The sequence below is a fragment of the Dermacentor variabilis genome, chromosome 4 (genome assembly GCF_050947875.1).
Source record: "Dermacentor variabilis isolate Ectoservices chromosome 4, ASM5094787v1, whole genome shotgun sequence".
In the NCBI taxonomy this organism is placed as follows: domain Eukaryota; kingdom Metazoa; phylum Arthropoda; class Arachnida; order Ixodida; family Ixodidae; genus Dermacentor; species Dermacentor variabilis.
The window spans coordinates 50,481,053-50,503,032 of NC_134571.1; the positions used below are offsets into that span (position 1 = coordinate 50,481,053).

Consider the following 21,980-nt stretch of genomic DNA (forward strand, 5'->3'; position numbering starts at 1 on the left):
ACATTCGCTGTCGGTGTTTTGTTTCACGACATTTTGTTTGTGGGCTGCCTTCTCAAGATTTCGAGAAATAACATTGTAAATAACATCATCAAAGTATCAGCAACTTTACTGACAGAAGAACGACTTTATTTCCGCATAGACTATGCGTTATTTCTATACGAATTTTTATACAAATTTCTTGGCCGCGGACGCCGGCGGCGATGCCACATATTCAGTGACACGGGCCCTCCACGCTATCGCGTTAAAAAATGATCGGACAGAATACCCATGTGGAAACATAGGCTCTATGTATCTATGTGTGTCCACCCTACGTATCAATATAGAATATGCTGGCGTATAGTAGGGGTGGGCCAACTTAAATTTGTGGGTAGGCTAACTAGATGGGTCAACTTGAGATTTGGAGCGGGCTAACCTCAAATGGAGGGTGGGTCAACTTAATTAAATACTCGGGTTTGACGTGCCAAACGACGATATAATTATGTTGCACGCCGTATTACGCTACTCCGGAATAATTTGGACGGCATGGGGCTCTTCAACGGGCACCTAAATCTAAGAACAAGACTGTTTTCGCATTTCGCCCTCATCGAAACGCGGCCGCTGTGCGTGGGATTTGATCCCGCGACTTCGTGCTTCGCAGCCCAACACGATAGCCACGGTGGGCCAAATTGAAATTTTGGCGTGTGGCAACTGAAATTTGAGATTCGGGCTACTAGAAATTTGCGCGTGAGCAAACTTAAATTTGGGGGTTGGCCAAATTGAAATATGCGGTTGGGCCAACTGAGATTTTGTGGTATGCTTACGCATACTTAGACAACTCCAATGGACTTTCCGCACAATTTTTAAACACAGAGCATTTCCTTGCCTAATCGAAAGTGAGACGCCGAAGAGATACGCGCGATCGTGGAGCGCGGGCAAGAAGTGAAGCAAAGCGCGGCCAAAGTACAGCAGCACGCCAAGCGAGCGTTCGCCGAACAGGCCGCCAAGGCCAAGCGGCGCCGATTGGAGCACCGCCACTTGCAGGCCGTAGACGCGTACCTTCGAAGAACAGTTTGTGATGACGAATTCGGCGTGGCGCGTAGCGTCTTCAACCCCCCTCCCCCGATTGCGATCGCACGTCATCAGGGTGTCGCGGCCCACGAATGTGGAGGTTGTCAAGCGAACGTTTCGCCGGGAGGACGTTAGTTTGTTTGGGTTTTGCGACACGTGCAGGGGGAGAAATGCTTTGCACTGACTTAGATAATTGTCGAGGATGGTTTCTGCCGTAATTGTTTTGTTTTGTTTTCCTTTTCTGTTTTTCTTCTTTTTTTGTTCGACTACCGTCGTGCACTGCAGGAAGAGTGCCAGTGCCTGGTGGAGAAGATCGCCGAAGCCAAGGGAGCGCCCCTCGCAATCCAGGAGTACATCTTCCCGAGCACCTCGAACAACATCGCGGCGCTGGTGTACGGCAGTCGGTACCCGTTTGAACACCCGCGCCGCCGTTACCTGGACGAGCTGCTCAGCGAGCTGTTCAAGGCGATTCGCGCTGGCACCATGGTCGAATTTCTGCCCCCGTTTGTGCGCAACGTCATCACTTGGCTGCCTTCAACGCGGCGCACAGTCATCAAATCCAAGCTCTTAGAATTCATCGAGTACACAAGGTGCTTGGTTTCGTTCTCTTTCAAGTTCTTTTTCCTGTTTTGATGCACAAATTCGCCGACTCTATCTTTTTAGTTGAGTCAATTTCGAGATAATCATCCTTCGATGAGGTCGCCAACGCCATGTTACTTTTTGCCAGTTACTTTTAATGATACTTTTTACCTGCCTATATCCTTTAACGTGGAATTTGCAAAAAAGAAACAGTGGCGTCGTCTCCCAATCAAACGGCAGAAGAAGGCGCGTGCCGTGTTTTGCCCGAACAATGACAAAGGATGCCACCGCTCCGTTTCCACGAGTTGTGCGTTTTTCGTTATAGGTACCCCTCAGATGGGGCGGATGTTTATGATTTATCATAGACAAAAAAAAAAGACGCAGGTCGGCACGGCACGCGCTACACAGTCACAGCGTAAGCCGGAGGAGCGGCCCAGTGGGAGACCGTCGTAAACAGCTTGAGGACGGTAACCGCAAATGCTGAGTATACGGAAAGAAGTGTTTCAATCGGCACACATTTACTCAAACATACTCGTCGTCACGAGAAAGAACTGAATTGAACTGCCCGCCCAGCGTCGACGGCGAGCTGCGACTGGCGCTGCTCTCTTCTGCTCTGCTGTCTGCTGTGCCAGACGTTGCTGCGTTGCAGCCGTGTGGGTAGCTCTACGATCCGTACCTTAAGAGGAGGCGCAATAACGCGTACCGTAGAGTGTGAACAGGCATCGAGACTACGAGGTGCATATGTCATATCCCTTGACACGTGGAACGATACGATGCAAATGATGCATGTCGTGACACGTGGTGGAATACAACGTCACTGCAATGCAAGGTTTGCACGTATCGACGCCATGCGGCGCGCACTTCACATCGCGTGACTCCTCGCGCGCTGGGACGCCTCCATAGGCCATGTTTCCGAGTCTCAAAACGCATCAAACGGTAGGTCACAGCGAGACAAGAAGCGTGAAGGAGTCACAGAGTAGCTAAAATAACGGTAGCGGCATAATTAGTACCGATATAATAGAACAAAAACAACATTTCACTATAAACTGCACTATGTTCGGGATCGGCGCACCTGCTCTCTAGGTAAAAAAAAAGTAAGAAAGGGTGAACCACATGTCGACGTAAAAGAAAACAAGGTAGGTGTAAATGCCCGTGAAATACGATACGAATAAGATATGAAATCAGTGACTATCGAACATGAGAAAAAGACAGAGTAGAAAGATACAACCAACGCTTAATCGATGGATCATCTGAATACCATATACGTCGACCTGTGCCTTCTTTAGCGTAGATGCTTGGCTGATTCTTCCTTTTCTTCTGCTCCATATGCCTGTATTGTCGTTGCATTATTTTGTGCCTTGTGAATCCCCATATAATGGGAAATTATGGGTCTCGTCGAAATGAAGGGAGCTTTCTGAAAAACTAACTCAATTGAAAGTAATTGAATTCAATAATTATGTCTACGTCAAATCGCAAAAAAGAAGACAATACTCAGATGAAGTCTACGTCGAAGCGTAAGAAAAATAGAAAACAATAGTCAGATGATGTAGGCAAAGTATTTTCTAGCCCTTTTTCACGTTATTAGATGACAGGCAGAAACAAAATGCACATAGAAAGAAAGGAGAGACCTTGTCCCTTGTCTTTTAATATCTATATGTTCCCAAAGGTAGCAAAGCATAAAATATTTCTTTTCACACTGTTCAGTCTTGATTGATAATTACGATGTGGTACGTTAAAATAATTTAACCACGCTGTTTCGACGCCATCTACGTACACGTGCGCGATGATCAGCCCCGAGAGAAAGCTCACTGACGCAAGGTAACCTACAGCTTCCACTCAGCGGGCTCCTTCGCCTGAGTTCCTCCCGTCCTTTACGCTCCTTTTTCATTTTCCCTTGCGGATGGTGTCCCCAGTTGGCATCGAACGACGGCCACGCTCTGTCTGTCATGCTGCCGATCTGTACCTTTTGCTATAGTTCACGCTTTCGGATCTCATAACCAGCAGAAGCACCAATACTTCTTTCCGACGGAAATTTCTCTTTGTCAGCTCAATTCACGTGCACAGTGCGTCTTGCTTCAAAGAGAAAACTTAAATAAATGTGCCTGGTGTATTTCTATACAAGCGCCTTCGTGCGCCCTATGACCGTGCTCGATAATTAAGGAAATGCCAGAGGTACTGCTGAGGTTTCTGGTTCTATATGCGAACGGAGATTGCAGTAATTACGGTTCCACGTGTCTAGGTGAAATTATTACGGAGTTCTTTTCGCTCCTGAAATTTCCTGGCTTCCATCTCAGTGGTACCTATAGTTCGTTGATCGTCATTAAAGTTAAAATAGCGCGATTCAAAGAGGGCAAACGATAAATCACTTTTTCTTGTAGTGTTTCCTTCACTCAGAGCCCTTGTCATATTTTTTAACCCTTCATCTCGTAATTAATTCCTCTTCATTTAGTCTAGCAGGAAAACGCGCTCTGACATCTCATCCCAACGTGTCCCCGGTGAATGTCGCAAGGTGAAAAAGCTATTTCGAGGTCGTTTCAAGTACAGAGATAGAAAAAAGGGACAAAGAAGAACAGGAAACAGCCACCTAAAACAACAACAAACAATGTCCGACGATCACGATGCGCCTAATTGAGAAATTTGAGCGCAGCTTTATATGTGTTTTCATTTCGCCATATATTGAGGCAAAGAATTTGAGACCGAAATTGACTGACTGGCAGTCGGCCAGTGCCGTCAGCGCTTTCGCAGAAGGAGGAGCAGTATGGGAACACTGGCGTGATAAGCGGCATCGTAGCCGGCTGTGCAAGAAGACGACGATGAAGGCACGAGCAATCGCACGAGCGCGTTTGGCAGTATAGGAACGTTGGCATGATGAGTGGCATCGTAGCCGGCTGTGCAAGAAGACGACGATGAAGGCACGAGCAATCGCTCGAGCGCGTTTGGCAGTATAGGAACGTTGGCATGATGAGCGGCATCGTAGCCGGCTGTGCAAGAAGACGACGATGAAGGCACGAGCAATCGCACGAGCGCGTTTGGCAGTATAGGAACGTTGGCATGATGAGCGGCATCGTAGCCGGCTGTGCAAGAAGACGACGATGAAGGCACGAGCAATCGCACGAGCGCGTTTGGCAGTATAGGAACGTTGGCATGATGAGTGGCATCGTAGCCGGCTGTGCAAGAAGACGACGATGAAGGCACGAGCAATCGCACGAGCGCGTTTGGCAGTATAGGAACGTTGGCATGATGAGTGGCATCGTAGCCGGCTGTGCAAGAAGACGACGATGAAGGCACGAGCAATCGCACGAGCGCGTTTGGCAGTATAGGAACGTTGGCATGATGAGCGGCATCGTAGCCGGCTGTGCAAGAAGACGACGATGAAGGCACGAGCAATCGCACGAGCGCGTTTGGCAGTATAGGAACGTTGGCATGATGAGTGGCATCGTAGCCGGCTGTGCAAGAAGACGACGATGAAGGCACGAGCGATCGCACGAGCGCGTTTGGCAGTATAGGAACGTTGGCATGATGAGTGGCATCGTAGCCGGCTGTGCAAGAAGACGACGATGAAGGCACGAGCAATCGCACGAGCGCGTTTGGCAGTATAGGAACGTTGGCATGATGAGTGGCATCGTAGCCGGCTGTGCAAGAAGACGACGATGAAGGCACGAGCAATCGCACGAGCGCGTTTGGCAGTATAGGAACGTTGGCATGATGAGTGGCATCGTAGCCGGCTGTGCAAGAAGACGACGATGAAGGCACGAGCAATCGCACGAGCGCGTTTGGCAGTATAGGAACGTTGGCATGATGAGTGGCATCGTAGCCGGCTGTGCAAGAAGACGACGATGAAGGCACGAGCGATCGCACGAGCGCGTTTGGCAGTATAGGAACGTTGGCATGATGAGTGGCATCGTAGCCGGCTGTGCAAGAAGACGACGATGAAGGCACGAGCAATCGCACGAGCGCGTTTGGCAGTATAGGAACGTTGGCATGATGAGTGGCATCGTAGCCGGCTGTGCAAGAAGACGACGATGAAGGCACGAGCAATCGCACGAGCGCGTTTGGCAGTATAGGAACGTTGGCATGATGAGTGGCATCGTAGCCGGCTGTGCAAGAAGATAACGACGAAGGCTGGACACAATGGCACGAGCGCGTTTGGAAGTAGGGGAATTTTGGCATAACCAGCGACATCGGAGCCGGCTGTGCAAGAAGACGACGACTAGGGCACGAGTAATGGGCAGGAACACGTTTTGCAGTATGGGAACGTTGGTATAATGAGCGACTTCGGAGCCGGCTGTGCAAGAAGACGATGACCAAGGCGCGAGCAGTGGCAGGAGCGCGTTCGCGCGTTCACACCGGCGCTGACGCTCAACCCAGGGAAAGGCCGCCTAGGATCTGGGCTCTAAAATGAACCTACTATAATATGAAACGTCCTTTCATCATTCCGTTTTCTTGGGGGACAATGTGTGACGTACGAAAGAAGTCCATTTCACTTCATACAGGTCCTTACAATGAATGATAGCCATCAGAAATACTTTGTTTCTTTTTGCTTTTCTGTTGCTGAATATTTTGGGTGCATCATGGCGCAGTGGTATTGATTCATCTGATGCTTATATGTATTAACCATTCAAAGCGCTTTATATTCTACACTTTAGTTGCGTATTCACTGTGTTTTGGCGCATATAAATTTCTATATTCCTTTCGCATTTTTCTGTTCTACTCTTCGCAAAGTTGCGCTGAGTGCAAGTTGTGCAGGTTTAATTCACGGGATTCATCCATGCCTCAGAGTGATTCGGAAATTTACGCATATTATTTCAGAGGACAAGTGGAAGACCACAAGGCCACAATCGACGAGCATTTTAACCGTGACTTCATCGATGGCTACCTGAAGAAGATCAAAGAACATGACAAGGAGCAGAATCCCAACTTTCAACGTGAGTCGACAGTAGAATGTGGAGACGCTCTCCTGTGCTCTGTGCCGAATGTTTCCCCACCGCTAGCACTGCTGTCGAGGTGGGGGGCGCCCCTCAACCCATTTTTCTCTACACTTGAAATTAAAAGGAGAGATCAAACCTAAAAATACATTCCTTTTTTTTCTTCAACAGAGTATCTCGCGCGTGCACAATCACAATGGAAATTTTAAATCAAAAATAAACGTGAAACTAACTTTATATTTTTATTGCAGAAAAGCTTACTGATCTTAAAATGTCGAGGCACTTTCATTTTTTTAACCTGCTTCTCGTGAAAATAGTTTTTATGTATTTTCACAGAATTAACCCCTGTATGGTAAAGTGAAGATTGTGTCAGGAATATGCGAACGAAATAGATTTTGTTCGTTTCGTTACTATCTTCAATGAACAGTTGTGTGCAGCTTCATCCACGTGAGTGTAGCTAAATAAATCTCACTTGGGCGAGCTGACTAGTGAACTTCAGAAAAAGATACAGCTGCTTAATGGGCCTGTCTTGCCACTCAGGGCACGGATATATAATGGTAAAGTTGATTTGTGGATGTGTCGCAAAGGGACCGGTGTCTTGTCGCTTCAAATATGTTCTATGTAGCGTGGTTTTCTCGGTTCATACGTATGAAGTGTTAAAAACACTTCGCAAAGATTGACCGTTTCGTGCTCCCTAAATGTTACAGTCACGAGCCTTAACGTTAGTGACGGTGTTAGTAAATACTACACGAAAAGTGAGAAAAAGAAAAGTGGTGCCACTAATAGTGCATATCTTTCCCGTTTATTTCTTTTCGCAAAGATAGAATGCAGCGCACATTCTTAATGTCCTTGAATGAAGTTGGAGGTGTGAGAGTGCACCGAATGTGAATTCATTATTTTCGAATGTTAAAGTAAGCAAATAAAGGGAGCGGTAGGCGACGACCGACCCTGTCACTGCCAGAAGCCGCCAGTCTGCACGCGCAACAAGGCTGCAAAAATTGTTTTAGTCCTAGCGTGTCGCAATCTTTGAAAAAGAAAGGTTCAGTAGCTGCCTACTTAACACGGTTAGGAATACAGATAAACGTGCTCTGTGCGGTTAGGGCTTGCGACAATAGTAGAACCCTCTTCAAGAAACCAAGCTTTATGTTTATGTGAACTCAACAGAATACAAAACAGAAGAAAGTGAAACCGAGATGCAGGTATTATAACAAGCAAATCTCATTTCTTCATTGTTATTCAATAAAAACGGCACTACAATCCGGAAATTTGGCCGTCCGGACTGGATCAAGTCGGCTCTCGGGACACTTACGCAAAAGGCGGGACCATCCCGCAAATTTGGGGGCTTTTGACAACGAATTTTCTTCAACGAGGCTAGCGTCCGATCCCGGGACGTGAATTGTAGTGCAGTTGTTTCGTCAGTTGTTGCGAGTGGAACTGAGACACACCTGCCACTGACGCGCGCAGAATAGGTGGTTTAGTCGGTGCGATCATTCACACTGACACCACATAGCGCCAGCAGCCATTGATGAAGAATATCGTGTCCCCTGGTTCCACTGCTCGATAGTCTAACTACCTCATCGCCGATATAACTTGTTCGTAAGATGTGGAATGTATCGTACTCAAAATTCTTTGGAGGGATACGTTTCAGTCGGAAAGATAAACACAAGTTCCATGGGAGCAGAGCTACCTGCGCATCATTCTTTATTCAGGAGGCGCTTCATTAACATTACTATTTATTGCGACCAGCCCTGGCAGGAATCTGCGGCCGGCTCTGGCTGGTGTGCTGGCACACCATAATCCTTTGTGGTAATCAGCGACGAACCAAAGTAATTAGCACGTAAATCGATATTCCTCGCGCGTTTTTGAATTCATGTAAGAGCTTCCGCAGCTCTCGCTCTTTGCAAAAGCTGGCACGACCACGCGTTCTCAGTGAAATGAGCCCGCCGGCGGGTTTCGTCACCACGGTGTCTGCTCAAAGGGGACCGAACCACACGAGCGAAATATATATATATATATATATATATATATATGTTTGTGGTATTATTACTCCTGCTATAGCGGTGGCTTTTCTACAGTGATTGCATTTGCTTTGAATAATTTTTACGCTTTCTACTCTTTTCAAGCTCAGTGTTGTACCCACTCCTGCTTGGGCCTGGAAAGGGTCTGTAGTATCTGTAAATAAATGAATAAATTATATTTTTTAATTAAATAATTGTTTAATTATTAATTAATAACAATAATCAATTATATAATTATATATATGGTGTGTGTGTGTGTGTGTGTGTGTGTGTGTGTGTGTGTGTGTGTGTGTGTGTGTGTGTGTGTGTGTGTGTGTGTGTGTGTGTGTGTGTGTGTGTGTGTGTGTGTGTGTGTGTGTGTGTGTGTGTGTGTGTGTGTGTGTGTGTGTGTGTGTGTGTGTGTGTGTGTGTGTGTGTGTGTGTGTGTGTGTGTGTGTGTGTGTGTGTGTGTGTGTGTGTGTGTGTGTGTGTGTGTGTGTGTGTGTGTGTGTGTGTGTGTGTGTGTGTGTGTGTGTGTGTGTGTGTGTGTGTGTGTGGGAGTAGCTCGAAATTTCTAATTGCATTATCCGTCATAGGAATCCTTTTTTTTATTTGGTGCGTCATCTGGTCGCAATGGCCGCGTCCGCATATTGTTTACGCGTCGTGTGCCTGTTTGTGCCATGTTAGCAGCGCAGCCAGACACTACAAGGTTTTGTTTGTTGTTGCTATTCCAAGGCTGCCGTATCTATATTAGAAGGTTCGCTTTTTTTAACAAACTTTCTGGTCAAAGACAGCGTTCATCTTGTATCCTTCTTCAAGTCTACTTCGTCACTTTACGCGCAGCTTACAAAGCTTCACTTCCAACTTGTCCGCTTCACCATCTGTGTACGCTGCGTTGCTTGTCTTCTGACGCAGAGCGGTTTCTCCTTGGCAACGTGCTCAGTTTCTTCATCGCCGGCTCAAACACGGTGGCCGTGACCATCCACTGGCACGTGCTCAACTTCGCCAACACTCCGGACACGGTACAGGCAAGGGTGCAGCGAGAAATCGACGAAGTGGTGGGCAAGGAGAGGCAGCCCACGTGGGAGGACAGGAACAAGATGCCGTACACGATGGCCTGCATCTGGGAGATGTACCGCTGGAAGACCGTGTCGCCTCTCGGTGTGCCTAGAGGGTACGTAATGCTCTCACATTTTCAGCTTCACAGAAACTCAAAGCTTTAGGTATCGTTTGCGATCTGCGAGTATCAGCTAGCGACTGTACATTCTTTGTGGTTCTCATTTATTTATTTAACGATATATTTATTTATTCATTCATTCATTCATCCGTGTTTTCAGATCGCAGAATAACACTCTTAGATATTTACGAAAAAGTCAACTTCTTTATCGACCCACCGCTGACTCCGTGATCTATGTACGCTTTCACTTCCTTACTATTTTTTTTATTTACATTCTCATCTTTTCAATATATGAACCGCTCAGTTTCAGCTCAATTTCTTTCTTTCTTATTTATTAAGCTGCCTACTTTTCAACTGCTAAGTCACTTGCCTCTCTACTCATCGGCATAACCTAACGCAGACGCCCTAAGTTATGCTAGGTAACCTACGTCTGTGTGAAAAGCATAAAAAGCACTATGCGAACGTACGCTATCATTGCTGCGCCACATTGAAGGTCTGCATCCGGCCTAGAGCTCTAATCCTCTGGAAAGCCTACAATAATGTATCCTCTCAATGCTTTCAGCGCACTGTGTACTACTCACATTCAGCATTACACGCCCAAAAACAGGAACGCTCGCTTATGAAGTGGCCTAAGGGCATTATCGCAAACTGGTATAGACGTCGGAGTTGCCTCTGGTTGTGCACCCGTATAGACAGGTGCGAGGGTTGGCAGGGGCTAGATGACCGCCATTCTGTCGTCTGGTACGGGTGCTTGCATGCGGAATCACTTCGCATGCTAAAATAACAGTAGGGGGGGAGGGATGGTGTAGTCGGTTGATGAGATGTGCCCCACCTGTGACCGCCCGCCAGCATTCACTACTTCATATGCCAGATGCAGTAAATGCATTGCTGCCGTTCTTTCATGAAGCGTAGGCCCCTGTTGCAAATGGAACAGCCTCAAGCTTCAAAAATAACGCCCACTGAGTAGTCCTTCAACCATGGCGAGAATCTCTTGCTGTGTGAAGCAACCTTATTAGCTTCTGTCAACTGTGAGTCTTTCTCCTTGCTCGATGTACCGGCACTTGTTTTCCTTAACGTGTTGCTCATGGATAAAGGTCGTGAAGTGACAAGTCTATTGTCTTGCCGTCCTCGGAGCCGCATTTATCGACCCGGCTATTTCTCGCCATCGAAATATTTACGGACATGGCAACAGCTTTCCTATTTTTTTGCTTCATCTGACAAGTGCTCTTCAGCTGCTTGTTCGTATCTCTTCCGGAATCTGTTTCTCGCGCAATCAAAGTACTTGACTGCTTGGAGTAGCCCATAAGATAAGTGGCACACGGTGCATTTGGCTATTGACCTATGCTAGCGTAAGAACCAAGAAGGCAACAAAAATCATTGACCTGCTTCTGTCTCCTTCTCTCCGACTTCTTTATTAGCTACACTATATGCTATTGCTGTGACGCGCTCATTCTTGACATATGATGTCTCTGCTACATTGTAGGTCAACAATTAATGCCTCGCACAAGTTTCTCCCTTGACGGCTGATGGAAGAGTACCGTTTACACCGAAGGATCACAACAACGCAGCTGCCGGCTAACAACGGTCCTTTAATGCATCCCATGTGACGCCCGCGTCCCGCAGGGTTGTTTGGCCGACGCCCATCTGAATCCCACAGTCCATCTTCTGAGGGCTGCTCGTCCCTTTGCCTCCAACGTCAGCTTCACGCTAGATGGTCTGCGTGCATGTATCCCAGCTCACTTTAGTTGACCGTGGCAAGTTCCGTTCGGGCGTGTCCCTTAAATGTGTCACCGCGTGAAACTTTACTATTCTGCATTTTACTGTTCACCTCTGTAATGCACGGTATGCACTATTTCACAAATACCAATGGCTGAAATGATTCCTTAGAGTATATGCAAGGCTCAGTGCCCACCGGCATTCTCAGCTATTGTAACGAATCACTTGTTCTATGTGAAACAAAGCTTTTTAGAAGAGCGGTTACATAAATCCTCAAATTTTATTTACGTTAGAAGACAGCACAGTCGTGTAAGGAAATTCTAACAACGTTCAGAACTTTTAGGGGGCCTGCCTTATTGCGCCTGTCCGTAATCTGTCTAAGGTTTTATTTAGCAAACGCTTTCCTATACCCACGCCTTTTCATGTATGTGTGGCTATATCCGTGGTTTGTATGACGACTTGCATACCTTATTTAGAATCATCAAAAAAGAGATAAAGGTATTGTACGAATGTGCTCATAGGAGCAGATACCAAAACTGATCTTAGCTAAAAGGCCCAGACGCAGCACCCACAAAATGTTTCAGCCAATTTGGGCTCCTTGTAGACCTCCGATGTGGAGCCGCTAAACATGTATTGGGTTAATTCATTCAATCATTCGTTCGATCGTTCGATCTTTTTTACTTCAGAAATTTCAGAACGCCTGAAATGTGCGACACCTTGCCGTAGCGAGTCATCCGATTAGCTTCGTTTAGGTTTTGTTTTCATCCTGGTGAAGTGACTTTAGTGAGAATGGACATCATACGTAAAGGAAGCAGTGCGCGTTCATGTGTCGGGTAAATTTTTATACTAAACGCAATTTAGCCGAATGAACAACAACAAACAATCACTGTTTTTCTGTCATTTTAAACTAACGGTAAGGAACAGTGGCCGTAGGATGTGCCTTTGTCAACTATCGTTGTTCGAGTCAACTGATAAAACACAACTACAGAAAAGAGATAAAAATACGGTCACATAAGAACACAGACGTACAAACGCCAACTAGAGCTACAGATTTTTGTTCTTCATGATTTTCGTCTAGCTCTACCTCTCTACATTTATACTTTTTCAGCATTCCGAGCAGGTGGAGCGACAAGAATAAATAAATATTAGGTTCATTTAATCATGCATTTCGCTGCTTTTGTGTCTTTTTGCATTAATACCGCGTCTACTATCTGCACTAAACCTTGCTATTAATTAGGATTTTGGTCGTCTGTTGCCTACCAAGGATCGCACGAAGGAAAATGAAGATCAGTTTTTTGTGACTAGCGCTTCAGGTCCTTTCCCTACCTTTCAAAGAGTCGGTGGATAAGCGCCGCGAGTCTGTGAGATCTGAATCCCTGCAGCTTATGGGATTTTTGTCAAAGTAAAGCCTAATCATGCGATAAAAAGAGAACGCTATAAGAGGACAATGCGGATATCTAAAGCAGGTTCAATTATGTCATTGCAGTAAAACATGTTGTCGGGCTAGTTGGTGCATAGCTTTCAAAACTGCCAACAGTGACAGCACACTAAGAAGGAACAAAGACAGGACAAGGCACTTCGTGTCTTTATCTGTGTTTATCCTGTTTTTATCTCTGTCTTTGCGCCTTGTCCTGTCTTTGTTCCTTCTTAGTGTGCTGTCACTGTTGGCGCTTCATCTTTTGAAAATCAATTACGTCAGAGTTTGCAGTTTGCAGGGACTACATGGCCACAATTAGTACATGAGCGGGGTTGTTGGAAAAGTATGGGAGAGGCTTTTGCCCTGGAGTGGGCGTAACCAGGATGATGATGATGATGATGGTGGTGGTTGTGATGATGATGATGATGTATAAGCCTCTTTGCCGAGAAATTGCGGGTAATTTTGTTCACTACTACGTAAAGCCTATATACCACGGCGAATGTTGAACTCTTCTACAGCGGCTTCTTTATCAATGCTCGTTCGATTGACGCGGCCTCCCCCCCCCATTGCTACAAAAAAATGCGTGAACCAGGAATTACATTTTAAACATTGACGCGGGTCAAGTTAATCTGATTTGCTCTAAAAAATAGGCTAATTTGGATCCAAACATAATTTTACGATCCCTCAAGTAATACCTTTTACGCGGATGGTAGTGCAAAAAGTGCCAAGGCGAAAAAAAATTCAGAACCCATCTTATGGTGACTATCGACGTTAATGCAATTAGCATTTAATCAATCTAGTGACAGACCATTTTGCTGAAGACACCTTTATTTGGAATTTTTAGTGGTCATTCAGATATTTACATTACTTCGGCTATATGCGACAACACTGTCTCTGAGATCAGTCCACTTGGCTATGACACTCCCTCGCCAGTGATCGCCACGATCATGACGGCACGACGACGACTGTACGACGACAACGCAGTGACCACGATGGAATGGCGGAGCATGAATGATGTTGACGGAATGACGAAGGCTGCACGACGACAACATCAACAACATTAAAACTGGACGACGATTAAAAACGATGACTGCTCTATAACGACAACAGCGTGACAACAAAGGCATGGGGACGATGGGATGACGACGAATGCACGGCGACGAAAGCACGACGACGGCTGCTCACTATAGTGATGGCGCGACAACAATGACGTGACGACGACGGTATGACACAAATCGGATGACGAAGCTGAAATGACGACGACGAATCGACCATGACCAGATCACGACGACTGTATGACGACGAATTTATGACGACCACTGTATGACGACGACGCAGTGACGATGATGGCATGACACCGGCGGCATTGTCACGGTTGATTGATGACGGCATGATTAAACTTGAATGATGTCGATAGAAGCACGAACCCGGCATGACGGTGACATGGTGACCACAATTGGATTACGTTTCGGAAATGATAACGGGGGCATGACAACAGCGAGAGGACCACAGCATGACGACAGTCGGATGACGAAGCTGGGATCACGATGATGGAACGGAACGACTGCGAGAGCATTACGACGACGAGCAGGTGTACCCTAGTGGCCGAAGCTGGTAGTCAACGTGGGTCTTGGGTCGGCGTAAGAGGCCATGCATAGACAGGCACAAAGTGCTTGAAGTAGACTTGAAGAAGAATTCCAATCGTATTACAACGTGTGCAGAAACCATGCAAGAAACATTTTGAAACAACATCCACTCAAGTACTATGAAATACTTGCTCTCGTGCTGCAACGCATCCTCGCATAGAGTTAGCTGAACACCACAGCGCTCAATCCACCACAGCGCCACACTACAGGATTCTAACTAGAGCATTGTGGTTTTTAGCTCTGTTTTTGCTTGAGTGTTTCCTTGCATGCTAAGGAGCCCAAGCATCCTATCCATCATATTCGCGTGACCGCGAAGTTCGACGGGCAGTGCGTATATAGTTGCACGTTACATTCCTTGTCGAAAAGTTGGCCACGGCGACATCCTTAGTGCGGCTGTACTTTTGAACTGAACTCTGCAAGGTTTCACCTTCCTGTTGACTTCCGTCTTGTCTGCATAAGCTGTATCGTAAATCTGTCTTTTTCATTTTATTTTGCTGCAAGACAAAAATAAATAGACTAGCGGTGCTATTTTCTACGTCCGTCTCTCCCCAACAGCCCGTTTAAAACCGGACTGAACATAACAGCTGTTCGCTACGACTTTACTCAGAGCCCACGTGCAGCTGAGATAGTGAAACTTTTTTTTAGTCATTATGTATCACTCGCATTGTCACAGAGTAACCGCTACAGACTGTCTCTGTCTATATCTGTGCGTGCGTGCGTACGTACGTATCTTGATGACTACTATACAACTTGCCTTGTGGAAGAACAATCGAAAAAAGACAGGATAAAGTCAACATTGCGATCTGAATAAGTTAACAGTGCTAGCGCCCGAATGAAAGTGAGAAAAATAATTTACAGGTTCACAGCGGTGATCCTATCGCGGCTTTAAGGCTTCATTCCCGCTCGCAGTTTCCGTGAGTCTTAGTTTCACGATATCTTTTTACTATGCATGACCGGGAGATTGTGGTATATTCCGGCGTCGATGTCATGAAAGTAAAATGTCGACTGGCAGCTCGTGACCCCATCCCCAAGTTTTCTTCATTTTCTTTTTTTCCTGTGAAAGAGACACGTCAGATTAAATTTATAGAACTTGTTACTCGGTTTCATGCCTATACTGCATCCCACAAGTAGTTTTCAGCACGGTGGAAGCTGCAGGACTTCTTAGCCAATAAGAACGCCAAAGTAATTCCGCCACAGTAATTCGCACTATCCCGCAAATGCCCTAGCGTGTCACGTATCGCTGTACCATATCACGTACCAACCAAGAATAAAACTCTCTAATCCGGCCAATAATCAGACAGTTACGCCAAAAACTATATTTTCACTCTGCAAGAATACTGTCTGTGTATCCCTCATACCTTCGGAAGTAATGCAAGCGACTTGTGAGATGGAATATAGGTACGTTTTTACCTAACATCAGTTAAAGCGTTCCGCTTGATAGGAAGGTCACTATCACCAAATTGTTTACGAAATCGCAGCAGAGCACAGTTCCACTTCAAAACTGGCGAGCTAGCTCTTTGTCTTTATAAGGCTACCTCAGGGTGCGTAGAAGCTATTGTACCAGCCGTGGCTTGGGGTAGCGATACCAAGTCATGCTTTTATATTATTCCATGAACCGACAGCTCTACCTGAGATTTGCGACTGGGATGAAAGAATCACCCATAATGTGAGCATCCGCCTCGTTATAGTGGGGAGATGCAGCTACTGTATGCATTGAAGACGATGGACGGCTGGCCATTGTGAGAACGAAAATATTGGGACAGTGACCACAACAGACGTATGCGCTAAAGTTAGCCAAAGCGCGAGCCTGTGGTCAACAAACTATTCAATTTTGGCTTTACTCCAATCTCCTGGCGACAAATTTACGTAACCGCCGCCGCAAGCATCGGGTGGTGACCCGAAGCGTTGTTTTAACAGCCCTATCAAACACTTTCCTCGTTTATAGACCGTTTTATTGAGGGCGCAGCCTTTTTGCGATCATAGCACCGTCTATCATCCGGCACCATGCTGGTATGAGGGATCGCGCTTTAGAGTGCACGGCGAACGTGCTTTTGATGACGAGTGGCAAGTTTTCACACTTTCCCTAGAGGTATTGGGAAACTTCACAGGGTGTCGTCAATAAGCTCTTAGCTTCGATATAGCCGCAATCACAGAAGCGTCGATCCTTCAGTGGAACGCGAGATGTCTAAGATCTCGCATTCCCTATTTTCGTCGGTTTGTTCTCACTAACACATTTCCAATCACTGTGATCTGTAAACCAAGGTTATCACATCCAATAAGGATATTCGGCTACGAGACAATATTATGATCAAGCGACAGCAACAGCAGCAAGGTTGTCGTGTTTATTCGCCGTGAGCTCACTTACGTTGTCCAGCCTGTGCAACGACAATCAGTATGTGTGCTTGACCGTCAAAAATAGAAAAGTCACCTTTACACTCTTGGGGGCGTATCTGTCTCCATGAAGACGATTTGACAGCAAAAGAATAAAAGACATCTGAAATACACAACCTAGTCCGTGGATTATCACAGGGGACTTCAACGTACACCATACCATTTGGAAAAGCTCAAAGGTTAACGCGACGGGCCGAGGACTAGCTTCATTAGTTTCCAACAATGGTCCCTACCTACTGAATGACGCGAGTCCAATGTTTCTGCGGGAAATAACGTACAGCAGCTGCCTCGGTTTGACTTTCGTCTCCCGCCGCGTCGCCGCACATGTTAAGTGGTTTTGGACATTGAAACGCATGGAATCAAGCACATACCCACTTACTTCAAGATGAAAGGGTTGTCTAACACGTATACGTCCATCACGATACGAAGAATAGATTGGACTACTTTTTAATCCCACATTGAGGGCGCTTGTCACAAAGGCCTCTCTACAACGAGGCATCTCTAACATGCTATCAAGGAAACGGCACAGACAGCCACGCGCACACTAACGTGTTCTCCAGGGTACTCTGAACTCGACCTGGAATTGGAGCGGCTTCATGCGATTCGTTGTCGTGCTGAAAGAATATAACGACTAACTAAGTCAATTCAAGATCTAAGGATAGCCCGGCGAATGCAAAAGAAGATACAACGCGGCATGGATAAACAATAGAAGCACAGCGGTGGTCGAAATTTTGAATATAGGAAGGCAGGGATACACAAAAAATACCTGCATAAATTTTTAAGTAATTGCCGTATTACACGTATTGCGCTCTACAAATTCTAGTGGGTTAGACTGCAAGACATATCCACTTAAAAAGAATTACGTGAATGACACCATATACCAGACACCACTTCTCCGCAATGTTTTTGAATTTTAAGGCTGGTGTCATCCTGAGACTTCATTCTAAATGGATTAGCCTTGCAAACTGCATGGCTAAATTTGTAATATGCAATATGTGTCATAAGGCAATTAGTTAGAAACTGAAGTAGGGATTTCTTTATTAGTTGATAATGCATTTCAATTTTTCAATAGGCTCATGGACTAGAATTGTGTTTTCTATCACAGGCAATTTTTCAAAAAATATTTAGAATGCTCGCTGAAATACACGGTATAGGCCCGTCTCTAGGTGGTCTTTAAAGCAACGTAAACGTCCTGACAAAACGTATACACGTACAAACCGCCAAGCAGGAGGAAGAACCAAAGAAAGCTGCCAATTTAATATGTAATAGCCCGACCTTCTGCAGGAGATATTTTTTTCAAATGTTTTCTGTTAATAAGGAACAATAACAGACCTCTCTTTAGCAAGAACCACACCTGTACAAGATGTCAAAACTATATTATAAAACGTCCTCTTGGCAGGTTGACAGGGCAAGTGGTCGAAAATCTACCGCAGAAATGACTATCAGCAAAATGGCTTTCGTTCCCTTGAAACCATTGGTTGGCCGCTAAATCGTCAAATTCTGATGAAACAACATGCTACCTGTTCAATTCTCTTGATCTTACTCTTATGGACGTTCTTTTGAATCTGATCCACAGTGCCGGCGAGGACACCGTGTTCGACGAGTACTTTATTCCCAAAGGAACCACCGTGATTCCTAATGTGTGGGCCGTGCACAACGACCCGACGCTGTGGAAAGAACCGTTCAAGTTCGACCCGACGCGGTTCTTCAGGGAAGACGGCTCCCTCATTCAGCCGAAACCCGAGCACCTCATCCCTTTCTCTATCGGTAAGACAAGTACTTACATGGTTTACTTCACGAGTTTCGCCATCATTGGTTGTTAAAGGGGCGTTAAAGAAAAGTGAATTAATTGTGAGGTTTCCCGAGCCAGACAAACAATTTGACTAAAGGCACGCAGCAGTGGAAAAGCTCCGGATTCGTTTCGACCACGACAAAATGTTACGCGCCACCAAAGCGGGGTTCATGGGCGTTTTGCCATTTCGCCCCGGTAAATATGGCCGCCGTATCCGAGATTTGACCCAGTGACTTCGCGCTTAGCAGTGCCGCACCTTAGACGTTAAGTCACCACATCGGGTCTCTAAAGAAAAATATTGCTGCTGTTCTTACTCCGCAACCTGCAAGAATGCAGTGGCAAATCTACCGTTGCCAAAATTGAAAAGAATTCGTATAGATGCGCCAGCCAATTAACGTTCCCCATTTCCATGATGTCAAGGCGGAAGCGAACGTCTTGCAAGATCGTCGTTTCTCGGGAACTATTTCCGAGCGTGGAGGCAATGCGGGAAAGTACCGAGTGGTTATGGGAGCAGAACTACTATTGAACTCGTTGGCAGTCATGGCGTATAGTAAATTACGGTTTTGCAGTTTCAAAAGTCGCACTTTTTCTACTTGGTGAGCCAGAAAATAAGCGATAACGAAAGAACGGTCACAACGCCCCTCTTGCGTGCCCGAACCTTCCCGGTGTGATGTCAAATGTTTTTTTTAAAGCGAATATTTGGGGGAAGTTAATATTTTATCGGTGGAGCAAGACTACATTGAATTCTAAAAGAACAAATACGCATGCTAACAGGTTTCGAGAGTTTTTCCAGCGCAAAATGGACTGAATAATGTCCGTAGTGTACTTTGAAATCCATTACATAAAAACATACATATCGGCTCTTGATATAATACGTGAAATTCGATAAAGCGAAGTAAGCCCTTCATTTTCGCCACCACTGGCCAATATTTTCCCGCCAAATTTATTGCAGCAATGTTTTAAAGAATATTCACTTCGCTAACTGACTAAGTATTTCTTTTTAGTGTTTCACTAATACGGGCGTTTTTTCTATCATTATCAACCAATGCACGGCGTTAGAGTCGATTTCTATGCATGAAAATCTTTGGAGTGATGCGGTCGGTGTTGCGCGACCAGGTTAGTTGGATGTCGCTGCAAACATAATCGAGAAGTTCCTCACATAGCAGCAAAACATGGCTGGGCCAATGAAGAAAAAACAAAATTGCCTATGCAAAACAGTCATGGCACCCTCGACTAATGGCACCGGGCACTGTTTCAACCATTGTGAAACTTGTCTAGTGGTGCAACTGGTGCAATTTGCCAGGGACCACTGGAGTTGGCAGTCAGGAATTACATTGTGCAAATGTCACAAGCAGTTGGCGAGTTTCCCTTTCGCAATGTACACAGACTGCGACTCTAGACCTCTGCACTGCCTGCAAATCGGTTGCGTGCGTAGAAGTAGTACTCGGACAACATACAGCAAATACTTAAGAGCAATGGAGCGATTTCACTTAATGATAAGTGAAAAATGCAGCAGTGCGCGCGACATTTCTGGCTGTCAAGCTGGGTAAGACTTTGCTATGGCCCTTAACGCAAGTTCTCGCACATTAAGTTTACCTGATGCATACAAATGCCTCCAAGAAATTGTGCTCAGGTGTTATTACACGAACCAATCACTGTGCTTCAGCGTGAGCGCAGTCCACACATTTTGTCGTCTTACTCTCTATGTTCAAATCGCCATCCCATGTCCTTTCTTTTTTTGCTTCAGCGGACTCTAAAATTTCAGCCGGCCTCCGTCTCGGAACATTCACATTCTTTTATTTCCCACTTCGTTTGTGCTCAGGAAAACGCATGTGCCCCGGCGAGATCCTGGCCTCCGTCGAGATTTTCCTGTACATCACGTGTCTTCTCCAGAGGTATCGCATCCTGCCCGAAAAAGGGAAGATCCACGATCTCGACTCCATCGATATTCCACTGGTAGAGCTAAACCACTACAAGTTGACGTTTACGCCGCGGTAGACGTGCAAGCAGAATATATTTCCGAGCACAAAATTTACACTGCTGCTTTTGTTTGTTTATCCTGTGTGTCCTGGCTTGCGTCAATACTTGTAACGTTCAATGTTCCTTTTAATATTGAAGCCTTAATCTTCGTAACCTTGCGACATTCTGTACAATTCTCCTGGATTTTTGTTCAATCACGACTGAGTTTGTGTAAGACATCTTGTTTAGGGTTCTTAAAATCTTGCTTTTGTTTTGGAACGCTGTGATTTGCCTACGGAGTGTCAAGTCCTGTACATATGCGTAAGTTTGACATCAAAACTGTAACTACAACTTGTAATTTTGCTATTAAAAGAAACGTATGACCAAATATTTAAATATTCCCAATGTCTCTGTTGATTCTTCACTCGATATCTCGGGAGCTGATCTGGCACTTTCACTGTGTCACAGCGACGTTCAGGTCATCAGAAAATTCTGTTCCTTTCCTTCAGTTTACATTATTGCATCATGGGCATTATACATTAGTGCAAGCCGCTTCGAGAGAATGCGCGTGACATAAGGAAATCAAAACACCTGCAGACAGACAGCGAGAGAGAGCGATATAACGAAGGCTGGGATGTTAACCAATCAAGAGGCCGGTTGGCTACCCTAAGCTGGGGGAAGGGAGAAGGGTAAGAGAGATAAGGAGGTGATAGAAGGTATAGTGACGTGCACACACAGTACTTGAGTCAAAACCGCTCGCGTAAACGAGACGTTCGCAGAAAACACAAAACTGCCTTCACTGCCTTCTGAGCCGATGAGCGGTGGGGACGGTGCTCTAGTACTGTCTGTTCACTCAGAGAACGATAATCTAGTTACCTCGATGTGTTGGACAAAGATTACCTTTGTGCTTGAAATTTAGGACAGTGGTACAGTAAGTGGTCAATGTTCCCCTCGCATCCGCAAACATCACATGTAGGACTATCAGCCATTCCCATTGGTGTTATATAACCATTCGTGAAGGCAACTCCCAGCCACAGCCGACACAGAAAAGACGCTTTGCGTCGGTTCAGTCCGGTTGGAGGTCAGAGTTCAAGTGGAGGGTTTAGTCTGAGCAGTTTGCTGCACCTTGCATGTGCGGTATTCCATTCCGCTAAGGAGAGCGTGCGTGCTAGAATGCGAAGTTGTCTCGCAGCGTCGGTGCTTCAAAGAAAAATGGGGGCGCAGCACTCTTTGTTTGACGTCGGACTTGCGTTATCTGCGTCATCATTTCCAATGATACCGCAATTGCCTGGTATCGATTGAACAGAAATATGATGGTGTTTTTCTCTCAAGCG

The 21,980-nt window shown here is 45.8% G+C and overlaps 1 protein-coding gene across 2 annotated transcripts in view; it reads left to right on the forward strand.

Moving 5' to 3' along the window:
* Positions 1–21,045, forward strand: part of LOC142579102 (cytochrome P450 2A9-like) — a 51,306-nt gene extending 30,261 nt beyond the window's left edge. The window contains exons 5-9 of one of the 2 annotated variants that reach the window (XM_075688973.1): positions 1,333–1,637; positions 6,436–6,551; positions 9,392–9,722; positions 18,472–18,662; positions 20,510–21,045. In XM_075688973.1, the coding sequence (XP_075545088.1) occupies positions 1,333–1,637; positions 6,436–6,551; positions 9,392–9,722; positions 18,472–18,662; positions 20,510–20,685 (1,119 nt within the window). In that variant the 3' untranslated portion in view covers positions 20,686–21,045. The remainder of the gene's footprint in view (positions 1–1,332; positions 1,638–6,435; positions 6,552–9,391; positions 9,723–18,471; positions 18,663–20,509) is intronic. The other variant, XM_075688974.1, reaches the window with a different exon arrangement.
* The last annotated feature ends 935 nt before the right edge of the window (positions 21,046–21,980 follow it).